The 22,951-nt window shown below is 37.1% G+C and overlaps 1 protein-coding gene across 4 annotated transcripts; it reads right to left on the bottom strand.

Annotated features, from left to right (window-relative positions):
* Nucleotides 1-3,652: 3,652 nt before the first annotated feature.
* On the bottom strand, nt 3,653-22,470 carry LOC101401705 (UDP-glucuronosyltransferase 2B31-like). Of its 4 annotated transcripts, none has more exons than XM_004419115.3 (6): nt 21,750-22,470; nt 19,978-20,126; nt 17,581-17,712; nt 15,507-15,594; nt 14,695-14,914; nt 3,653-4,186 (listed from the first exon to the last, which is right to left on the bottom strand). In XM_004419115.3, exons 1-6 carry the CDS (start codon nt 22,468-22,470, stop codon nt 3,907-3,909), a joined length of 1,590 nt encoding a protein of 529 aa, XP_004419172.1. In that variant the 3' UTR covers nt 3,653-3,906. The 4 variants fall into 4 exon arrangements, with proteins under 4 accessions (XP_004419172.1, XP_087290822.1, XP_087290824.1 ...); XM_087434696.1 differs by having other exon boundaries at nt 19,978-20,122; nt 21,998-22,470; XM_087434698.1 differs by having other exon boundaries at nt 19,978-20,122; nt 21,746-22,467.
* Between the last annotated feature and the right edge of the window lie 481 nt (nt 22,471-22,951).

Genomic DNA, 22,951 nt, shown 5'->3' with positions numbered 1-22,951 from the left:
AATATTAAGTATTTTAATCTATGAATATAAGATGTCTTTCCCTTTATTTAGAAAATTTTAAATATCTTTCCAAAATGATCTGTAGTTTCCACAGAATACATTTTGCACTTTTCTTATTAAATTTATTTCTAAGTATTTTATACTATTCAAGGTATTGTAGTGCGATTATTTTCTTAACTTCATATTCAATTATACATTGCAATTGTGTATTGTACATCTTCTAGTGAATTTCCAAATATTTTCTCTATGTAAGACCACGTCATCTGCCAATAGAGAGACTTTTAGGTCTTCCTTTCCAATGTGGATTTATTTTGTGTTCTTGCCTAATTTGTTTGGCTTGAACCTCCAATAAAATGTTGAATAGAAGTGATGAGAGTGGACCTCCTCATCTCACTCCTTATCTTAGAAAGAATTTAGTTTTTCACCATTGTATGATGTCGCTGTGGGTTTTCCGTAGACTCCTTTTATCCACTTGAGGAAATTTCCCTCTATTCCTACTTCACTGAGTATCTTTATCATGAAAGGTATTGGATTTTGTCAAATGATTTTTCTTTCCTTATTGAGATTGAGACTGAGGACGAAGGAGTGAAAGTTTCCCTGGATTAGGATGAAACTGTGCCTCTACGCACAAGGTTAACATGGGAAACACAGTAACCAAAGTTTCTGAGCCTGCCTTGCAGAACAGCAGGAGGACCGCTGATAAGAGTAGCTTGCTAACAGACCTAAGCCTGACTAAGCTTGAGAAGCTAAAGTGATGGCCTTCAAGCTTCACATATCAGAGACTAAAGATCCACTGCATGCAACGTATAGAACCCCCCCAAATTTGCACAGGCAGCCCATGAAAAAAACGTGAAAGACAGTAGCTCCTGCACTGAGGACTCTTAGAACTTCAGCTCCCAAGGCCACATGCTCTGCTCCCCATTTTACTCCCACAATATGCTTTGGAAAAATGCTTAGAACTGCATGTAGGCAAGCCAATCTGTAACAGGTAGAAAGAATAACTTGTTAGCAGAAAATTCATGTCCTCTGTCCAAACTGTTCCTTTTGTCCCACATAAGGAAGTAACTGAGGTTTTCTCAAATTCCTCAGGAATGTTGCATTCAGCAAATCTACTACAGAAGTGCCCAATGTTCTGCAGTCATCCATCATTTGACATTTCTGAGCCCCCCCTACCCCATTTGCCTTATATAAGTCAGTTCCAAATCAGTTCCCTTTAAGATGGGTTTTTTAGGATGATAGTCCAGCATCTTCTTATATGCTAGTTTACTACTTATTGAAGTTCTTTTTCCCCACCACCTGCTAGGCTTTCTTTCTTGTGGTGAACAGATTGAGCCCTTGCTTGGTATCAAGATGATCGTTCAGGTTTTGTTATTCATTCTGTCAGTATGGGGTATTATAATAATTCGGATAATATAATAATTTCTGCTATTACAGTGACTTTGCCTTCCTAGGATAAATTCCAGTTTTCCTTGGTTTATAATCTCTTTTGTATATTCCTGGATTCAGTTTGCTGGCATTTTGTGGAGGACTTTTGCATCTACATGCATAAGAAATATTGGTCTATGGTTTTCTTTTCTTTGATGACTGTGTGTTTTGAATATCAGGGCCTTATTGACTATCTTAACGACTGTTTCCTCCCCTTCTTTTATTTGGAGGCTATTTTTGAACAATTGATGTTAATTCTTCTCTAAATTCTTTATAGAATTTATCAGTGATGTCATTTAGGCCTTTTCTTTGTAGGTAGTTTTTGATTACTAATTCAATCTCTTCTTTTTGTTATAGACCTATTCAGATTTTCTCTTTCTTTTTTACTCTGTGTCTCCACATGCAGCACTTGGCAGACCAGGTTCCTCATTTCTACTAGCTTGTATCTACAAGGTGTGGGCAGCCTAGCCCACTGCAGCCCACAACCAGCGTGGACTGTCCATGCATGCGCAGAACAGGCAGCATTAGCTGCTGGCTTATGCACAGAACTTCTTTTCCAGGCAGGGAAACCTTCGGCTGCAGAGTGACACCTCAACAAGCAGTTCTGGCTCCTCCACCACCAGAAGAGCCAACTGAAGCCTTTGCTCTCAGGGAACTCAGTTCCTTCTCACACTGGGCAACTTCAGTCTATGATCCCAGTACTTCCTCCTTGGCAATGATGGTGGCCTCTGTCCTCTCAGATTCTTATGTTTGATATATCTTCTGTGGGAAACAATTTATTGACTTAACTTACATTTTCCTCACATCAGTGCCTTTTACTATCTTTTGTATGTTATTGGCCATTTTTACTTCTGTGAGTTGCCTGTTCACATCCTCCATTTAATTTCATATCAGACTGTTTGTATTTCTGTTTGTGATTTGTAATATTTCTCACTGTACTATGATTACCAACCTTTATCTGTTACATGAGTTACAGGATAGATTTGAGGAGAATTAATTAAGCCTATATGCGTGACTTAACAATATTATCTACTATGGTGCTATATTATTTCTCTAAAAATGTGTCAATTATCTAGAGGAGTTGTACGGAAAAACCTGTGATGAACTTTTCCTATGGATGCCCTGGCATCAAAGTTTTAATGTGTTTTTAAAATAAATCCATGTCTTATTCTGGAGAATGTTTGTTGTGAGACTTTGATGATACACTTCTTGACCAATAAAGATAGATGTGTTTTACTCACCTGGACCACTTGGATGCTAAAGGGATTCCCTGATGTTTTTCTCTTAGGAGGGCTGTGAGCATCCTTGTGGTCTGATTTTCCTATTTCCGTAAAATTTACATGATTTTTGTTTTCTTTGCATCATTATTGATTATGATCAGTCATAGTGTGCCATGGTTTAGGAAAATGATGGTGTATTATTTTTTTTTCATGCCAATGGATTTAATGTTTCCATATTAAATCAATGGAAGGTTTGAGACAACAGGCTTATGAGGAAAGAGAGAAAGAATGAGACATGCTGATCTACTATGGTTATATAGAATGAGAATCATTATTTTAAACTGCCTTCAACAAACACGTTGAATTGCTCACCGTACCTGTAAGTAGCTAAAAGATGTTGTGCCTTTTTTTGATGAAGTGGACATATGTACGCACACATTTGGAGAGAAAGGAAATTCAGTAATTCCTTTAGAGAATAGATTCTATATTATCAAACCTACAGCTGGGACCTTACATCCATTATCAAAGGATAAAATGAGCATGAAAGCAATGAGATGAATCTTTTTAACTGGCTGTGAGGTAAAGAGAATAAGCTAGTGAAACCAAACTCCTTCTTAAATAGCTCTGTCCTATAAGAGGAAGCAGGTAGCAGTTGTTATATTTCTAAATCCACATACATTCCAATGGGAAAGGAGTTAAACTGGGTGGAGGCAAACATCTTGCCATGTCTTTAGGTAAGGAGTGATGCTGAGGCTGGATGCACAGTAAAAGCCAAGTAGCATTAGTGGTCTCCTAAAAGGAGATGGAAGGGTGAATCATTTTCACAATTCTACCTATTGAACAGTTTCTTCAGCAAAAGTCAAAACTAGAAAATTTGCATCAAAATGAAGTTAAATTATTGAGTATTTGCACAAAATATTGATATTGTGAATAGATTACTTAATGTTGTGTCCATGTGCAATTATTGAAACACAGTTAAGCTCAATAATTTTCTTTTGGTATAACTTTTGTATTAGAATAATAAATTTCAATATATCTATATAGTTTTATTTTTATTTTTTGCCTCTTTTTCTCTTTAGCACGACGTACATCTAACTCCTAAACCAGTAAAAAATCACTTGAAAATTTTGATATGAGAAGCTAATTATGAAAGGTTGTTTGTCAGCAAAAGAACAGATCTTTACACTGCAACTGCTTCTCACTGGAATTGACTGGAGGAGTGTCATCTATGAGGCATACCAGCTTCAGGCCTCAGATACAACTATTCCCTTTTTTCCTTCTTTCCTGTTTTAGCAAACTTCCGACAACAATACAGACAACATTTTGCAAGGACAAATACAGCAGTTGCCACACAGGCCAGCAGGAACCCAATCACATCCAAAGAGTGGTATTGGAACCAGGTGAGGTCATGGGAGGCTGGCCGCAGGTGTTTGGCTCCGTTGTGGCGCATGACAAACTCGATCCAGAAGACTGCTCGATCTAGAGGCTTCACTGGTTGATCATGATGAATTCTTGATAATTTCACAGCATTCTCTTTATATCTAAAGGAGAAACACAAAGATAGCAATATTGAAAGGAAGTTAATTTGCCTAAGCATATCATTCCCATGAAAGGTTTTTGAAGTGTCATACATATGTTTCAAAATAAATGTCATAGAATTACAGAAGAGGGCCGGCCCAGTGGCTTAGCGGTTAAGTGCGGGCGCTCCGCTGCTGGAGGCCCAGGTTCGGATCCCGGGCGCGCACCGACGCACCGCTTCTCCGGCCATGCTGGGGCCGCGTCCCACATACAGCAACTAGAAGGATGTGCAGCTATGACATACAACTATCTACTGGGGCTTTGGGGGAAAAATAAATAAATAAATAAATAAAATCTAAAACCAAAAAGAATTGCAGAAGAAGTATATTTTTATATGGATCTTCATAGATAGTTTGGTTTTTATTTTTTTATTTATTTTGTTTTTTTTTGAGGAAGATCAGCCCTGTGCTAACATGTGCCAATCCTCCTCGGTTTTTTTTGCTGAGGAAGACTGGCCCTGGGCTAACATCCATGCCCATCTTCTTCCACTTTATATGGGACGCCACCACAGCATGGCTTGCCAAGTGGTGCATCAGTGTGCGCCCGGTATCCGAACCCATGAACCCCAGGCCACCGCAGTGGAGCACGCGCACTTAACCGCTTGCGCCACCGGGGTGGCCCTAGTTTGTTTTTAAATTGGAATTTTTTGATGACAAATATTTTAAAAAGTGAAGATGAAGATAAGGTGAGAAAGTTAAATCTTTTCTGGCAGAGGACATGATAGGAGCCATTCAAAGGGCTATAAGTCAAATGACAAATGCAATTTTAGGATGATGCTCCTGAAGTTTTTAAAGAGGAATTGTGTCATCGTGGGTAAAATGCCTCCTAACCAGTCCCTGTGCTTATACTCTCCTCTTTATAACTCACTGTCTTTTTTTCCACCCATTAGCCAGAATGAGTTTTTTCAAACACATGTCAAATTGTAACACTTCCCTGCTTAAAATTTCCGTCTGGTTTCTCATCCCATGTAGAATAAATTCCAAATCATCACTTTGGCCTCAGGAAGTACATGCAGAGACCCCTGGCAACCTCCTCTCCAAGCATTTTGTCCTCAGCACACTCTGTTGTAGGCACATTGGCCTCGTAGCTGTTTGTTGAAGCTGCCAAATGTGTCCCCACTTCAGCACCTTTGCACTTCCCGTCCCCTCTGTCCCTGTCCTGGACCACCATTCCCTGTGACACCCCAAGTTTTGCTTCTAAGCCTTGATGGAGGCTTTGGCTTCAGTGTCACTTCTCCGAGAGGCTTTTCCTGATCACACTGATAGCACCCCTGGACATTGTTTCCATACTTTTAAATTTTTTTCTATTTGATTTCTAGATTTCTAAATACATTTTGTAAAATATACCTTTTATTTAAGTATAAATACATTAGAAAAATGCACATATCCTAAGCGAACAGCTCAAAATGTCATAATCAGCTACAAATTGTCATGAAGTGAATATACATTGTACCTACTACCTACATGTTAGTATAGGATACCAGAAGCTACTAGAAGCTGCCCATTTTCCTGGACCTTTTAGTTGCTAATCCCTTCTTCAAATTGACTACTATCATTACCTTTAACATGATAGATTAATTTTTCTGGTTTACATATTGGAATCATATAGTAATACTCATTAGCTTTTATCCTTTCTGTAGCAGATGTTGGTGAATTCCATTTCTGTATAGTATCCAATGTAAGAGCTACCACAGATTATCTCTCCGTAATGATCAATGGATATGTGGATTGTTAATAACATTTTGGCCATTTCTACAAATGCTGATGTAAATATTCTTGTAGATGTCTTTTGCTTTACATATTTATACATTTCTGTTGTGTAATACCTAGAAGAGAATTGCTGAGAAGACAGTGCATGTATGAGTGTGATTTCTTTGTTGATTCTAAATTATTCAGAAATGTATTGCTTAATTTTTGAAATCTAGAGGGTTTTTTTAGTTCTTTTTTTTTACTTTTTATGATTTCTAACTTAATTCTTGTCTGGCCATATAATATACTCTATAACTTGAAAGCTTTCAAATATTAAGTCTTAGTTTTGCCCCAACATGCATGGTCAATTTCATTGATTATTCTATATGCTGTTGAAAAATGTGTTTTCACCATCATTATACATATATAATATAATATATAATATATAATAATACAATATAATTTGATATATATATAAAATAAGTTACATTTTAAAATTTTGTTCTTCAAAACTTTTATGTACTTATTTATTTTGTCATCTTTTTCTATATTATAGAAAAAGGTCTTTAAAAACATTCTATTATGACCATAGATTTCTGTTTCATTTTTTCTTTTTTTCTACTTTTACTTTCCTTATTTAGAGGATTTATGAGTAGGTGTTACAAATTAATAATTTGTATTGTTGTGAAAGACTAACTTATTTATCATTGTGAAGCATTTAGCTTTTATTTTAGTAGTGTTTCTGGTCTACTGTCTCTGTTATTGGTATAGCTACATACATCTTTTTACTTTTTTTTAATTTCTTTTTTTAAATTTTTTTTATTTAATTTTTTTTTATTTTTCCCCCAAAGCCCCAGTAGATAGTTGTATGTCATAGCTGCACATCCTTCTAGTTGTTGTATGTGGGATGCAGCCTCAGCATGGCCGGACAAGCGGTGCATCGGTGCACGCCCAGGGTCCAAACCCGGGCCACCAGCAACAGAGCGCATGCACTTAACCGCTAAGCCACAGGGCAGGCCCTCTATGGTTACTGTTGAAAAAGATTTTTTCCTATCGTTGTACTTACGATCTTCTTGCACTCTTCTATTTAAGCATGTCTTGTAAATAGTAGATATAGTTAGTCTTTAAATTCCATTCTGACAATCTTTGTATTTAAATGATTTAGTCTGTTCAGATACAGTATTGACATCTTCATACATATTCACATAAAAGCATATATAGCAATATTCATCATAGCCAAATGTGGAACAACCAAAATATCCATGAACTGATAAATGGGTAAATAAAATGTACTATGTCCTCATCATAGAATAATATTCAGCAATAGCAAGCTACAACAGGGAAGAAACTCAAAAACATTATCCTATGTGAGAGACGCCAGTTGTCCAAGACCATATATTGTATGATTCCATGTATATGAAATGTCCAGAAGGTCTGATCTATGAAGACAGAAAGTTGATTACTAGTTGCCTGGGCAGGGGTGAATAGGAAGTGACTTCTAAGGCATGTCACGTTTGTTTTTGTGGTGATAAAAATGTCCTAAATTTATACTATTTTGATGGTTTCATAGCTCTATAAACATAATACATATATTTGAATTTATAGTTTTAAAGTATATAAATTATATCGCATTATAAAATCTGCTAAAAAGATAAAATCAATATTTCATATAAAGAGATTTATAGTTTCAGAGATGCTAGGTACTGAGTTGAAAGAATTTATGATATTTCTTCTAGTTCATCATTCTTTTCTTCTCTGGTTCTATCAAACTTTTAAAAATGTGTCCTTCTTACAATTACCTATGAAAATTTACATTATTTGAGGAGAAAATTGTTGCACCAGTTGGTTACCCATTAAATTTATGGGGTTAAAAGAGCTTCAAAAAAAATGTATGGGTGAAAATAAAAGTATAGGGGAGGCGGAGTCAAGATGGCGGCGTAGGCAGACTCGGAACTCACCTCCTCCCGTGGACACAGCCAATTTACAACTACTCGTGGAAAAATTACCCCTGAGACAGAACTGAAAACTGGATGAGAGGAACTCCTGCAACAACGGACAATCCTAACTGAGGTGGAAGAGGCAGAGACTCCCTTCTGGAGAGGAAAAACGCCTCCTTCACAAGCCGCCAGCTTCACGGCCGCCGGGAGCAGCGCACAGGTATGCAGCCTCCCTGGAGGTGCGGGGCCCTGAGCCGGGGAGCGCACTCGCTGTGGGCATTTTGTGGACCCAGCACAATCGAGACCAGCGGCATAATATCTGACTGTGCCTGCTACTAAAACACTGGGGAGCACCACCAGAAAACCCGGTTCACAAAGAAACTAAAACTGGCTCTTAAAGGGCCCGCGCGCAAATTCACCCATTTCAGGAAGCATCCTGAAATCACCAGAAAGAAAGGTGTACAGTGCTTCGGTGACAAGAGACTCACCTAATAGGCCCTGAGTGCATCTTGGTGAGGGGTGAGACCTCCCCAGGGACTGGGACATTGGCGGCGGCCATTGTTGTGGCCTGGTGTGGGCATGCTGACACAGACGCCATTGGAGTTCTCCCTGAGGCCTGCTAGCCCAGGGTCTGCCCCACCCACTAGAGCACCGATTTAATCCAGCTCAGCCAGGGCAGGCAGCCCACCCTAGAGACTGGCCCCACCCAACAACAAGCCCTCAGGCAACTTGTGGGCCTGCATAGATTGGTGACTGGATTCTCTGCAGCCTGGCAACTGAGCCGACTTGAGCGGGGCAGGGTGTGCACAAGGAGCGGGTGGAGAGTGTGGGGCAGTGGCAGAGTGTGTGGGGCTCCCGCCGTGGAGAGACTGGGTCCGCTAGGGGAGGTCGGGGCGCTCACACGGGGCAGGACTGTGTGGACTGTGTGTGTGGACCTGTGGGCGGCAGGGCTTCTCAGCCACAGAAGACTTGTGCTTCTCAAAGACCCACATAGGAGGTTTGGCCCACCTTCCAAAACCTGAAACAATTGGGTGCTCCTGTGCCTGAGGCCAGCCCCACCCAGCTGCAATCCTCAGAGAGCTGACAAGAGACCTAATAGGCTAGAGGCTTACAGCAATTGCCAGGCCCTGAGGCTAACAACCTGCCACACTGGGGACCTACTCACTTAAAAGAAATACTGCAACACAAATGTGGTATTAGAACTTACAGCCAACTGTGCTGGGGCTCCCCACACCTGATAAAGAGACTGAAGGGCCCACAACAACTACAAGCAGCTGAGCATTACAACAGCTGGCCAGGAGCATAAGTCAGCCTCCCTGGGCGCCTACAGGGAGAGCAAACAGGCCACAGCAGAAGGATACACGTAGCTCACATAGGGGTCACCCCTGGAACATTGAGAACTGAGGGAAGCACACTGGAAGCCTCCTAAGGCATCACTTATATAAGGTCACCTATCCAAGAGCAGGAGATGTAGCTGACCTACCTAATACGTAGACACAAGCACAGGGAAAGAGGCAAAATGAAGAGGCAAAAGAATACATTCCAAGTAAGGGAACAGGACAAAACCCCAGAAAAGGAACTAAGTGAAACAGAAATGAGCAACCTACCCGACAGAGAGTTCAAACTAAGAGTGTTAAGGATGCTCACTGATCTGGGGAGAAGAATAGATGAACTCAGTGAGAATGTCAACAAAGAAATGGAAGATATAAAAAAGAACCAATCAGAAATGAAGAATACAATACTGGAAATGAAAAATTCATTAGAAGGACTCAAAAGCAGAGTAGAGGATACAGAAGAACGGATCTGTGAGCTGGACGAAAGACTAGAAGAAATTACCCAAGCTGAACAGGTAAAAGAGAAAAGAATTAAAAAGACTGAGGACAGTCTAAGGGACCTCTGGGACAACATCAAGCGCACTAACATCCGTGTTATAGGTGTCCCGGAAGGAGAAGAGCGAGACAAGAGGTCAGAGAATCTATTTCAAGAAATAATAGATGAAAACTTCCCTAACCTAAGGAAGGAAACAGACATCCAGGTACAGGAAGCACAGAGAGCCCCAAACAAGATAAACCCAAAGAGGCCCACACCAAGACACATCATAATCAAAATGTCCAGAATTAAAGATAAAGAGAGAATCCTAAAAGCCGCAAGAGAATTTACGTACAAAGGAAACACCAATAAGGCTATCGGCTGACTTCTCAGCAGAAACCTTACAGGCTAGAAGAGAATGGCATGATATATTGAAAGTGCTAAAAGGAAAAAACTTACAGCCAAGAATACTCTACCCAGCAAGGTTATCATTCAAAATGGAAGGAGAGATCAAAAATTTTCCCAGATAAGCAAAAATTAAAGGAGTTTGTCACCAAGAAACCAGTGCTACAAGAAATGTTAAAGAGACTGATTTAAGGGGAAAAGAGAAGACCACAAATAGGAAAAATTATCTATTTCCGTGATTAGAACGTAATGGATACAAATGCACAACAAAGAGGTTAGATATGATATCAAAAACATGAGGGAGGAGGGGAGTTAAAGAGTAGAGCTTTCAGACAGAGGTCAAACTAAAGTGACCATCAATTCTGTATAGAAGAAGAAAGGAACAGAGAAGGACTACTAAAACACTGAGAAAAAAAAAGTTAAAAAATGGCAGTAAGTACATACTTATCAATAACTACTTTAAACGTCAATGGACTCAATGCTCCAATTAAAAGTCATAGGGTGGCTGACTGGATAGAAAAACAAGACCCATATATATGCTGCATACAAGAGACACACTTCAGACCTAAAGACACTCACAAACTGAAAGTGAAGGGGTGGAAAAAGATACTCCACGCAAATGGCAATGAAAAGAAACCTGGGGTAGCAGTACTCATATCAGACAAAATAGACTTTAAAACAAAAACTGTAAAAAGAGACAAAGAAGGGCATTACATAATGATCAAGGGAACAATCCAACAAGAGGATATAACACTTGTAAATATCTACGCACCCAATCTAAGTGCACCTAAATATATAAAGCAATTATTAACAGACATAAAAACAGAAATAGACAGTAACACAATAATAGTAGGGGACTTTAACACTCCACTTACACCAATGGATAGATCATCCAAACAGAAGATCAATAAGGAAACATTGGCCTTAAACGACACACTAGAACAGATGGACCTAGTAGATATATACAGAGCATTCCATCCAAAAACCGAAGAATACACGTTCTTTTCAAAGGTACATGGAACATTCTCCAGGATTGATCACATATTAGGCCACAAAACAAGTCTCCATAAATTTAAGAAGATTGAAATAATACCAAGCATCTTTTCTGACCACAACGGTATGAAACTAGAAATCAACTATAGGAAGAAAATCAGAAAAGCCACAAATACGTGGAGATTAAACAAAATGCTACTGAACAATGACTGGGTTAACGAAGAAATCAAAGAAGAAATCAAAAAATACCTGGAGACAAATGAAAATGAAAATCCGACATGCCAGAATTTATGGGATACAGCAAAAGCAGTTCTAAGAGGGAAGTTTATAGTGATACAGGCCTATCTCAACAAACAAGAAAAATCTCAAATAAACAATCTAACAATGCACCTGAAGGAAGTGGAAAAAGAAGAACAAACCAAGCCCAAAATCAGTAGAAGAAGGGAAATAATAAAAATCAGAGCAGAAATAAATGAAATAGAGACCAAAAAAACAATAGAAAAAATTAATAAAACCAGGAGCTGGTTCTATGAAAAGATCAACAAAATTGACAAACCTTTAGCTAGACTCACCAAGAAAAAAAGAGAGATGGCACAAATAAGTAAAATCAGAAATGAAAGAGGAAAGGTTACAACAGACACCTCAGAAATACAAAAGATTATAAGAGAATACTATGAAAAGCTATATGCCAACCAATTTGACAATCTGGAAGAAATGGATAAATTCTTAGAATCATACAACCTTCCAAAACTGGATCAAGAAGAAGTAGAGAATTTGAATAGACCAATCACCAGTAAGGAGATCGAAACAGTAATCACAAACCTCCCCAAAAATAAAAGTCCAGGACCAGACAGCTTCCCTGGTGAAATCTACCAAACATTCAAAGAAGACTTAATACCTATACTTCGCAAACTCTTCCAAAAAATTGAGGAGGGGGGGGAAGCTCCCTAACTCATTCCACGAAGCTGACATTACCCTGATACCAAAACCAGACAAGGACAACACAAAAAAAGAAAATTATAGGCCAATATAACTGATGAACATCGATGCAAAAATCCTCAATAAAATACTAGCAAATCGCATACAACAATACGTTAAAAAGATTATACACCATGATCAAGTGGGATTTATTCCAGGGATGCAGGGATGGTTTAACATTTGCAAATCAATCAACGTAATACACCACATTAATAAAATGAAGAATAAAAATCACATGATCATCTCAATAGATGCAGAGAAAGCATTTGACAAGATACAGCATCCATTTATGATAAAAACTCTGAATAAAATGGGTATAGAAGGAAAGTACCTCAACATAATAAAGATCATATATGAGAAACCCACAGCTAATATCATCCTCAATGGTGAAAAACTGAAAGCTATCCCTCTAAGAACAGGAACCAGACAAGGATGCCCACTGTCACCACTCCTATTTAACATAGTACTGGAAGTCCTAGCCAGAGCAATCAGGCAAGAGAAAGAAATAAAAGGGATCCAAATTGGAAAGGAAGAAGTGAAACTGTCCCTATTTGCAGATGACATGATTTTATATATAGAAAACCCTCAAGAATCTACCAGAAAACTTTTAGAAGTAATAAACGAATATGGTCAAGTTGCAGGATACAAAATCAACATACAAAAATCAGTTGCATTTCTGTACACTAACAACGAAGTAGCAGAAAGAGAAATTAAGAATACCATCCCATTTACAATTGCAACAAAAAGAATAAAATACCTAGGAATAAACTTAACCAAAGAGGTGAAAGATCAGTACACCGAAAACTATAAAACATTTCTGAAAGAAATTGAAGAAGACACAAAGAAATGGAAAGATATTCCGTGCTCTTAGATTGGAAGAATTAACATAGTTAAGATGTCCATACTTCCTAAAGCCATCTATAGATTCAATGCAATCCCTATCAAAGTTCCAACAACATTTTTCACAGGAATAGAACAAAGAATCCTAAAATTTATATGGAACAACAAAAGACCCCGAATAGCTAAAGGAATCCTGAGAAAAAAGAACAAAGCTGGAGGTATCACACTCCCTGATTTCAAAATATACTACAAAGCTGTAGTAACCAAAACAGCATGGTACTGGCACAAAAACAGACACACAGATCAATGGAATAGAATCGAAAGCCCAGAAATAAACCCACACATCTATGGACAGCTAATCTTTGACAAAGGAGCCAAGAACATACAATGGGGAAAAGAAAGTCTCTTCAACAAATGGTGTTGGGAAAACTGGATAGCCATATGCAAAAAAATGAAAGTAGACCCTTACCTTACACCATACACAAAAATTAACTCTAAATGGATTAAAGACTTGAATGTAAGACCTGAAACTGTGAAACTTCTAGAAGAAAACATAGGCAGTATGCTCTTCGACATCAGTCTTAGCAACATCTTTTCAAACACCACGTCTGACCGGGCAAGAGAAACAATAGAAAAAATAAACAAATGGGACTACATCAAACTAAAAATCTTCTGCACAGCAAAGGAAACCATCAACAAAACGAAAAGACATCCTAACAATTGGGAGAAGATATTTGCAAACCATACTTCTGATAAGGGCTTAATCTCCAAAATATATAAAGAACTCATGCATCTTACCAACAAAAAAACTACCAACCCAATTAAAAAATGGGCAAAAGACCTGAACAGACATTTCTCCAAAGAAGATATACAGATGGCCAACAGACATGAAAAGATGTTCAAAATCACTAACTATCAGGGAAATGCAAATCAAAACTACAATGAGATATCACCTCATGTCCGTCAGAATGGCTATAATTAACAAGACAGGAAACAACATGTATTGGAGAGGAGGTGGAGAGAAGGGAACTCTCATACACTGCTGGTGGGAGTGCAAACTGGTGCAGCCACTATGGAAAACAGTATGGAGATTCCTCAAAAAATCAAGGATAGAACTACCATATGATCCAGCTATCCCACTGCTGGGTATTTATCCAAAGAACTTGAAAACACCAATTTGTAAAGGTACATGCACCCCTGTGTTCATTGCAGCGTTATTCACAACAGCCAAGACTTGGAAGCAACCTAAGTGCCCATCAAGGGATGAATGGATAAAGAAGATGTGGTATATATACACAATGGAATACTACTCAGCCATAAGAAACGATGAAATCCAGCCATTTGTGACAACATGGATGGACATTGAGGGTATAATGCAAAGTGAAATAAGTCAGAGGGAGAAGGTCAAATACCATATGATTTCCTTCATTAAGTAGTAGATAATAACAACAATAAACAAACACATAGAGACAGAGATTGGATTGGTGGTTACCAGAGGGGAAGGGGGGAGGGAGGAGGGTGAAAGGGATAATTCAGTACATGTGTGTGGTGATGGGTTGTAATTAGTATTTTGGTGGTGAACATGATGTAATCTATGCAGAAATAGAAGTACAATGTTGTACACCTGAAATTTTTACAATGTTATAAACCAATGTTACTGCAATAAACAAAAAATTAAAAAAAAAAAGTATATTTGGGAATGGTTAAATCATATTAATGATTTCATAATTAGCCTCTTATAAATGAGGTGAAACAAATACTCGGCAATGCCAAAAGAACCTATTTGTTAATAGTATCTATTTAAAAAATTGTGATACTCACGATGGGTCATTAATGACCGTCTTCAATGCATTGAGCAAATCTGTACTTGACATTGTGTGGAAGTCCAGTCTAACAGCTGCTCCCTTGGTCTTCATGTGAACAATATTATCAGGTTGATCCGCAAAGAAAGGAATGCCCACCATAGGGATCCCATGGTAGATTGCCTCATAGATGCCATTAGTTCCACCATGAGTTATAAAGGCTTTGGTTTTCAGATGACCTAGGATTGGGTGAATTTCAGCAAATTATGACTTACAAATCTTTGAATAAAATGACAGTAGAGCAATATAAGACACTGAAAGAGGCATTGCATTCTAGATAACAGATTGTTATACATATGAAACTACATTAAAATGTCTGTCAGAGCTCAAGAGATGAAGCACCTAAGTCTTCTCTAGAAATAAGTGAAGGCTACATGGAAGATTGATGTATGACTTGTGACTTGAAAAATGAATACAAGATTGGCAGGTGGACAATACTAAAAGAGAACATGCTGGATAAAAATAAAGAATGTGTGGTGATAAAAGGGGGTGAGGATACATTAAAATATATTCTCTTAATGAAATAATGAAGTCACTGAGTCTGACAAGTAGCGTGTCAAGGCAGCAGGAAGTTGATGGTGGTGGTGCAGGAATCAGAGGAAGGATATTTGACACATCTTTTCCCACTAGGACTAGGAAATAAATAAAAGAAAGTTAATTTTTATTTTTGAGGTTTCCAATAATAAATGTTCAGTAAGTTTTTTTCCTGGTGAACTATTATCATCTGGTTGGAGTTACTTTCATTTCAGTGTTTGTTTTCCCGAGTCTTACCAAGAAGGTCATTCTGGGGGATCCACTTATAGACCCGAGTATTTGGTCCTAAGGTATCTGGCTTCTTGCCGTCAAGTCTCCATATAACCTGTTGGAGTAGAGAGAATACCTTATCCATGAGTCAAACTTAAGATATACCTTATTAGAATCTAAATAGATTAAGAGACATCTAGTTAAACCCGTTCAGTATCACAGACGAGGAAATGAGGACAAGAGAGGCTAAGTAACGAGAACTACTGAAACACTCATGTATAGGAATACTCATCTTTCATATACTTATTTTATATTCAACCAAGTGTGATGCAATCATGATGTTTCACACTTGGACTAGAAAAATGACATTTTCAATGACCAATTTAAGTGCATAAAAAGCTTTTGGGCAGTCATAATTCTAGTGCAAAAAAATTGCAAATTACTAATGATCTGCTAATTTATTTTAACTAATTATTATACTAGCTCTCAACTTTCAAATTTAATATTAGCCTACTTCTTTGTTTTTCAGTGTTGAGAGAAGCAGCTCACTTATATCAACTTGTTTCATAAGTTATATTATTAGTTTTACATCTTTTGATTTACAAAGAGGGAAATGTATGCAATCAGCTATTTGTGAGAATAAAATAATTCCTATTATTAACAATTTATTATTAATAGTAAATCATTTCTGCTTGGTAAGTATGTCTAGCTTCTTTTAAATTACTAAATATTAAATACAACTTCCAAGAAAAATTTCAAGTAGTAATTTTTTTTGTGAATCCAGAGTATCATCATTGTTCTTAGGTTGGAAAATTCTTTAAATGTTGAAAAGAAGAGCCTCTTGGTACCTCATAAATAATAATAAAGCTATCAAAAAATATTGCATATCGTGATGATGCTAAATTTTATTCAGTTGACTGTTAACAATTTAAGGATGCACTCCAAACATTAGCAGCATTGATTAATACGATTTCATATAGCCAACCCATTTCCAAGTCCATTACCAAAATTAGGTACAGATTTTGGAATTCCCAAGCAATCCTCATCAGTTAGATTCTAATTTAGTAGTGTTAACATCTGTTTTCAGTGTGAGTCTTAAAGCAACTTTAGTTCTCAGCAAATTATCATAGATAATAAGCGGAAAGCTATATCAGTTAGGAAACTAAAAAGTAGTTCACAAATACCCAGAGACTCCAGGTATGTACTATATATTTGAAATAATTTATTACCATATTTTATGGAGAAGGGACATCTGAAACTTTCCCATGCTAGGCTTGTTTCTAGTTGACTAATTTTTATATTCCTTTCTCCATCTTCAATCAGGAAGAGTTATTTTTCAGATGGATTAGAAGCAGAGTCTTTGCAGGGCCACATTTTATCAAACACCTTACAGGCTGACCCACCTCCACCCTTTCACTTAAATTTTTCTGTTTCAGGTTTGAGCAGGGCCTAGTGCACAAGTGCAGTTTTTTCTCTTTCTTTTTTTCAGGTTGTTTTTTCTCTCTCTCTAAATCATCACAGCTGGCTAGATACCTGCATGCAGCTTGGTGAGCCCTGGCCATCCTTTCTCTGTGTAGCTCCCTGAAAAGCACATTGAATAGACCTAATCTGAAATTTAAGAGAAGTAAATGGGCCTGGATTACCTGGCAAGCCTAAACTTCGGAATGCCTTTCAGACTGTTATCATTTCTTGCTTAAGGTTACTGTTGAAATTTAACTTCTTTCTGAAAACATCTGTAGTGCGTACAGTGCCCTCAGCAATCGTGAAAGGAAAAGGAGCAAATGACAGGGCAAAATGTGATGTGATGATATATGTACTTGCCTGCAATATCATTATAACACCAAAACTTCACGGTGTACTTCTTTTATACATTTACTTCTTATATCAATGTTATTGCCATAGTTATTGTCAATCAAAAACACCCTCTGCACTGTTGGCATCTGCCATATATACTTCGATTTTTATACTCATATCTAAGGTAAATCGGATCTATTATAATACAGTGTAGTTTACTTTTCATGCAGGAAATTTCTGTAATCAGACCCTTTTCAAAATTTAGAAGATGCATTAAATAGTTGTCCACTATAAACACTTTCCTAACCTTTTGTGGAATCTGGGCAAGGGCTGATGCAATCACATTGGCCCTTTCTTCTGTCATGTTACTGACTATTGACCCCAGAGTAAACACCACAATACCATTTTCTCCAGAGCTCTGGGCAAACTCTTCCATTTCCTGTAAAGAAATAATTTCCTCCATCACAAAAGAGCAACAGCATGCTACAAACAACTAAGGAGAGAAAATCATCTATTATCAGGAATTACTAGACTAGTGCCTGTTTATTTTTAATTGCAGTAAAATATACATAAGATAAAATTTACTGTCTTAACAAATCCGAAGAGTTGTTCAGTAGTACGTGCATTATCATTATTGTACAATCAATCTCTAGAACTTTTCAACTTGCAAATTGAAACTATATCCATTGTACAATGATTCTCTGACAACTGTCATTCTACTTTCTGTTTCTGTGAATTTGACCAGTCTAGACAAGTTGTATAAGTGAGTCATACAGTATTATTTGTTTCCTGAGTGGCCCATTTCACTTAGCATAACGTCCTTAAGGTTTAGGCATGTTGTAGCATGTGTTAGAATTTCCTTCAATTTTAAGACTGAGTAATATTCTATTGTGTGTAAATACCACATTTTGTTTATTAATTCATCTGTCAATTGACACTTGGGTTGCTTCCACATTTTGTCTCTTGTGAATAGTGCTCTACGGAGATGGGTGTGCATATATCTCATTGGGGTCCTAATGTCAATTATTTTGGATAAATACCCGAAAGTGGAATTGCTGGACCTTATGGTAATTCTGTTTTTAACTTTTTGGGGAATCTCTTTTTTGTTTTCATCAGTGACAGTTTACAACAGATCTGATCCCTCAGATCCTTTGAAATGGTACAATTGATATGAGATTGATTTCCTTATTTTGTATATTTGTACAAATATATGCATGTGTGTGAATGTATAAGCAAGAATTGAAACAGAGCCAGTACACAGTAGTGCAGAGGATACGCTCTTAGCATTATACCTAGTATCTTCCTTTACACTGTTATTAATTACTAATATAGATTCTTGGAAGGAGGCCACAGAGTAGACTCTAAACTCACCTTTGAATCTTTATCATTATAGTTCTACTAAATCACTTGTGTTTATTCCAGGCAGGTTTTCTGGAGAATTATTTTAGTTTAAGTCATTAGTATTTTATTTCTCTGACAATGAGCACTAAGAAAAAGTTTGTTACAATTGGGATGGTTTTACATCTTTTTTCTCTTATCTCTGTAATAATTTATGCCTTAACCTTTGTCAGTATTTCCCCAGGTTCCCCGCTAAATCACTCCTTAAAGGGTGGAGAATTGCTGTCATTCATGAGTGTGGTATTACTGTTTGGCATTTCTTTGAAATAGCCCTAAGACTCCTATTTATAATCAAGGAATATACATGTAAAGATATTTATTAGAGTGACCGTATTTCTGGTTTGTTTATGTATGACACCTTTTATCCTGAAATCGTATGCTAAAGAGGATGTCCTAGTCGAGTGTGCTATGTGTAACTGGCTGTGAGGGGCCCTCATCATCACCTGACTGAGTCCCCCAGGGAGCACCTGACCCACAGTGGGAGAGGTACAGCAGGGCTTTCTGCAGCAGAGATCTGGTCACCCTCTTGCCTGGAACTGTTTCAGAATTATTCTGAATTGTAGTCCCATACTCTTGCCAATTTAAAATCAATTTATTACCCTCTGTACTGGAATATTTCCTTATTGCTCAGTATAGTCTCTTATGAAAAAAAAAAAATGTAAAAGAGACAAAAGTTTCCCAGATATCTCGTCAAAACTCCATATTCATCCTTTCTTTTTTTTTCGGTCCTTCTAATTTAAATTCATTATTTGTTCTTTTCTCTCTGGGAAATAATGATTTAACCCTTCCAATATAAAGAATATACTTTCTGATCTTAACTATTGTTGTTTGATGATCCCCACTGGATGTCCGTTAGCATTGTGGTCTTTCCTTATTATTATACTTTTCACACAGTTTTATTACATGCTTATACTCTATCTTTCCAAGTAGAATGTTAGGTGTGTGAGGGGGAAAACTGTGTATACACTGCTTCTCTGCATATCCAGCATTTATCTCTGGACTTTGCTAGTCACTTTAAGAATACTCTTTAAATGAGTGACTGATACTTTCTTATGTGTTGAATAATGAGGTGTTAATTTAGCTGACCCTATTCCCAAAGTCTTCTAGGTATAATATTTTATTCTGTAATGATAATGAAATTCAGATTCTTGTAATGGTATTGAAATATATGTGTTTCTAGTTGGCAGGTCACTTTACTTAGCTCCCATATCTCTCTCACTGTAGTCAAACATTCTAAATGAGGAACACAGAATCATTTCTATTGAAAATGCAAAGTAAACAAACCAAACAAACAAGAACAGGTCACCTTAGGCAGGGGTTTAGCAGGTTTGCAGTGGAGTCCTCCAACAAATTCAAAATGTGGTAAGAGTGGGCGAGGAAATTCAAAATCCCAATAGGTTCGAATGAGCCACAGTTCAGCTTTCCCCATTAACTCAGATAATGTAGTGGATCTCCCTGAAGGGAAAAAGGCAAAAAAAAAAGGTAAAGGAAATGAACGTATTGTAAAGCGAATATACCAGGTAATTTTCTGAAAGGAGCTTGGAATGACAAAGCCAAAGATGTGTAAAAGTGTCTGTTGGTTTCATAATACAAATATGTGTGTATGTATATAATAGACATATTTTATATATTTTTTTTATGTATACATGAGAAAGTGTAAGAGACTTTCATCTCTAACATCACATCAGTGCATTCACAATCGTAAACGATTACTAAACCTAAGCCACTAAAGAATTAAATATGTATTTGTTTACTCTGTTAAGCTGCAAAGGTAACTGATGCAAATGTAAACAACGATTTCAATTGCTCAATCAATTAACCCTATCATATCCATGGAAACACCTTTCACTAGAGTACTCTGTCAAGTTTCTACGATTTAGCAAGCTATTCCTTTGATCCTAGATTTTACAGGTAAATTGTGAATTTTTGGAACATATGGCTACTTCTGCATTAGGTTCATGTTAGGAGCTTAATAATATTTGCATATTGAATAAATGGCATTGCAAAAAACAGCTGCAAAGTTTTCATAAAGTATGGAAATAGATGTGCTAAATCTGAATTTTGGCTCATTTTATCTCTAATGGAGAGACGTTGTTTTAAAAAATATAGACTACTAACTTGTATATCCACCTCTTGACAATATTTTAGGCCTTTAAGACAGATGATTTGTAAGTACTTTGTGAAGGAGTGTGCAATCACTAGAAACTCAAATTATAGTTTCATATGTCTGAGATAGAGCCATTATACCTTTCATTTGTGAATGAAATCCTTCAGGTAATATGGCAAAATAGTTTATTTTTTAAATGAATCTAAACTAAACAAGAGGAGGCAATTACCTCAAGGCTCCCTAGACTACTGTGTTAGAAATATGTAACTCCTCAATCTATACGTCTGCTTTGATCAAGATATTTAGTGAAATTTCTAATACGTTTTATTGAAGGTAAAAAAAATTTATAGTAAAATTGATGTGTAAGATGAACAGGCATAACACAGAGGATTTTTAGGGCAGTGAAACTACACTGTATGATATACTGGTGGACTTCTGACATTATAATTTTGTCCAAACTCACAGAATGTGCAACACCAAGGGACAACCCTAATATAAAATATAGACTTTGTGTGATAATGATCTGTCAAAATAGTTTCATCAACTATAACACATGTACTTCTCTGGTGGGGAATGTTGATAACAGGGGAAGCAATGCATGAGTTGGGGCAGGGTGTATATGGAAAATCTCTACTCAATATTGCTGTGAACCTAAAACTTCTTTATGCAAGAAAGCCTATTAGAAACAAACAAATAAACAAGAATACATATGTGATTGCTTAACGAACTCCTCAGTGCTTTAATTTTTGGCTGATGATTTCCTGGAGTGTCCTGTACTAGGATGGGCCACAGGGTTCTAACTGACCCTATAATTTAAGCATTTCCATAATATTTGTGAGTTTGAGAGATCATTTTGTATTTTTATTGCAACATTTTACTTATAAGACAAATTCCTCTAACTTTATACAAACTCAATTTCCAGACACCAAGAAAGTTAGGACTTCAAGCCACCAGCTAAAAACATGACTTACCTAGTACTTCAGTGTAAAACTGATCCCACCTCTTCTCGTTTAGTGTTTGGAACCAAAAGTCAAAATAAAGAACATATATCATATTTTTTACCCTCTCCATGAATGTCATTTGATCACTTAATTCTGACGAAATAACAGGTACGTAGGATGGTGGGAATGGAAGTCCTCCACTATACTTTTCAATTTTATGGCCTGGAATGTAGCGGAGACTGTACACTAGAGGTATTTTCAGTAGCTCAGCCAGCAGCTCTCCACAGGGTCCAACAGCATCTGCGAGAAGGAGATCAAACCTTGATTCTTGTAGTTTTGTTATGAGTTTCTTGTTCAAAACTACATCTTTACAGAGCTTTTCAATGCAATCAAAATATTCCCAAAGGAGTTCTTGCAGTTGTGAAAAATATGTCCAAAATGTATCTTTTGGCAGATATGTCCATTTGTCGAACAGTTTTCTGAGTAAAACCTCAAAATCATGTTTTGTTAAAGATGTAGGATAAATTTCATATTTAATAGCAGATGGTTTGCTGGGATCAACAAGAATGGAAGCTGAAGATGTCAGAACACTCACTTCATGACCTCTCTGGACGAGTTCATCCAGGATTATCTTCATATTGATCCAATGGCTATATTCTGTGGGCCACACCAGCACCTTTCCACCACTCCCAGGGCTAAAGTAACAACTCAGCTGCAGCAGCAGCAGAACTGAAATCCATTTCATAGACATCTTGGTGGAACACAATGCTTCTTTTCAAATTGCTGATCCCTTCTACCACTGCTCAGGCTTATATTCAAGGAGAAATCAATCAGGAAGTTAAAATATAACTCCTACACCTCAAATTAAAAACATTGTATAAACAGTCAGAGCATTTGGATAGCAAATGGAAAAAACAAAAGGTAGATGAGTTGGTTTGTGTACGTGTTTAATGTCTGTTTTAATATTAAAAGTACTATCATCCGCTAAGAGGTGATGCAATTGTATAAGTCACTTGTATATGAAAGACTGTCAAGAGCAGTGCCAAGTGAGAGACAACTGTGTCTGCAGTCTTCTTGAACTTTAAAGTATATAATTCAATAGCTCGTAGTTTATTCACTATGAATTGTGCAACCACCACAATAATCAATTTAAGAGGATTTTCATCATGCATAAAGGAACCTTTACCCTTTAGACAGAATTCCCTAATCTCTGCTTTCTTCAAGCCCTGTCC

The sequence above is a fragment of the Ceratotherium simum genome, chromosome 8, assembly GCF_057802395.1.
Source record: "Ceratotherium simum simum isolate JZ-2026a chromosome 8, ASM5780239v1, whole genome shotgun sequence".
In the NCBI taxonomy this organism is placed as follows: domain Eukaryota; kingdom Metazoa; phylum Chordata; class Mammalia; order Perissodactyla; family Rhinocerotidae; genus Ceratotherium; species Ceratotherium simum.
The sequence above is the reverse complement of the archived record's forward strand: the minus strand, read 5'-3'. Positions and strand labels throughout refer to the sequence as shown.

Coding starts and splice junctions, on each gene's coding strand:
- LOC101401705 (XM_004419115.3), bottom strand. CDS start 22,470: ATGTCTATGAAATGGATTTCAGTTCTGCTGCTGCTGCAGCTGAGTTGT. Junction 20,127..21,749: donor GTTTTACACTGAAGTACTAG/GTAAGTCATGTT, acceptor TTTTCCCTTCAG/GGAGATCCACTACATTATCT. Junction 14,915..15,506: donor CCCCCAGAATGACCTTCTTG/GTAAGACTCGGG, acceptor ACCCAATCCTAG/GTCATCTGAAAACCAAAGCC.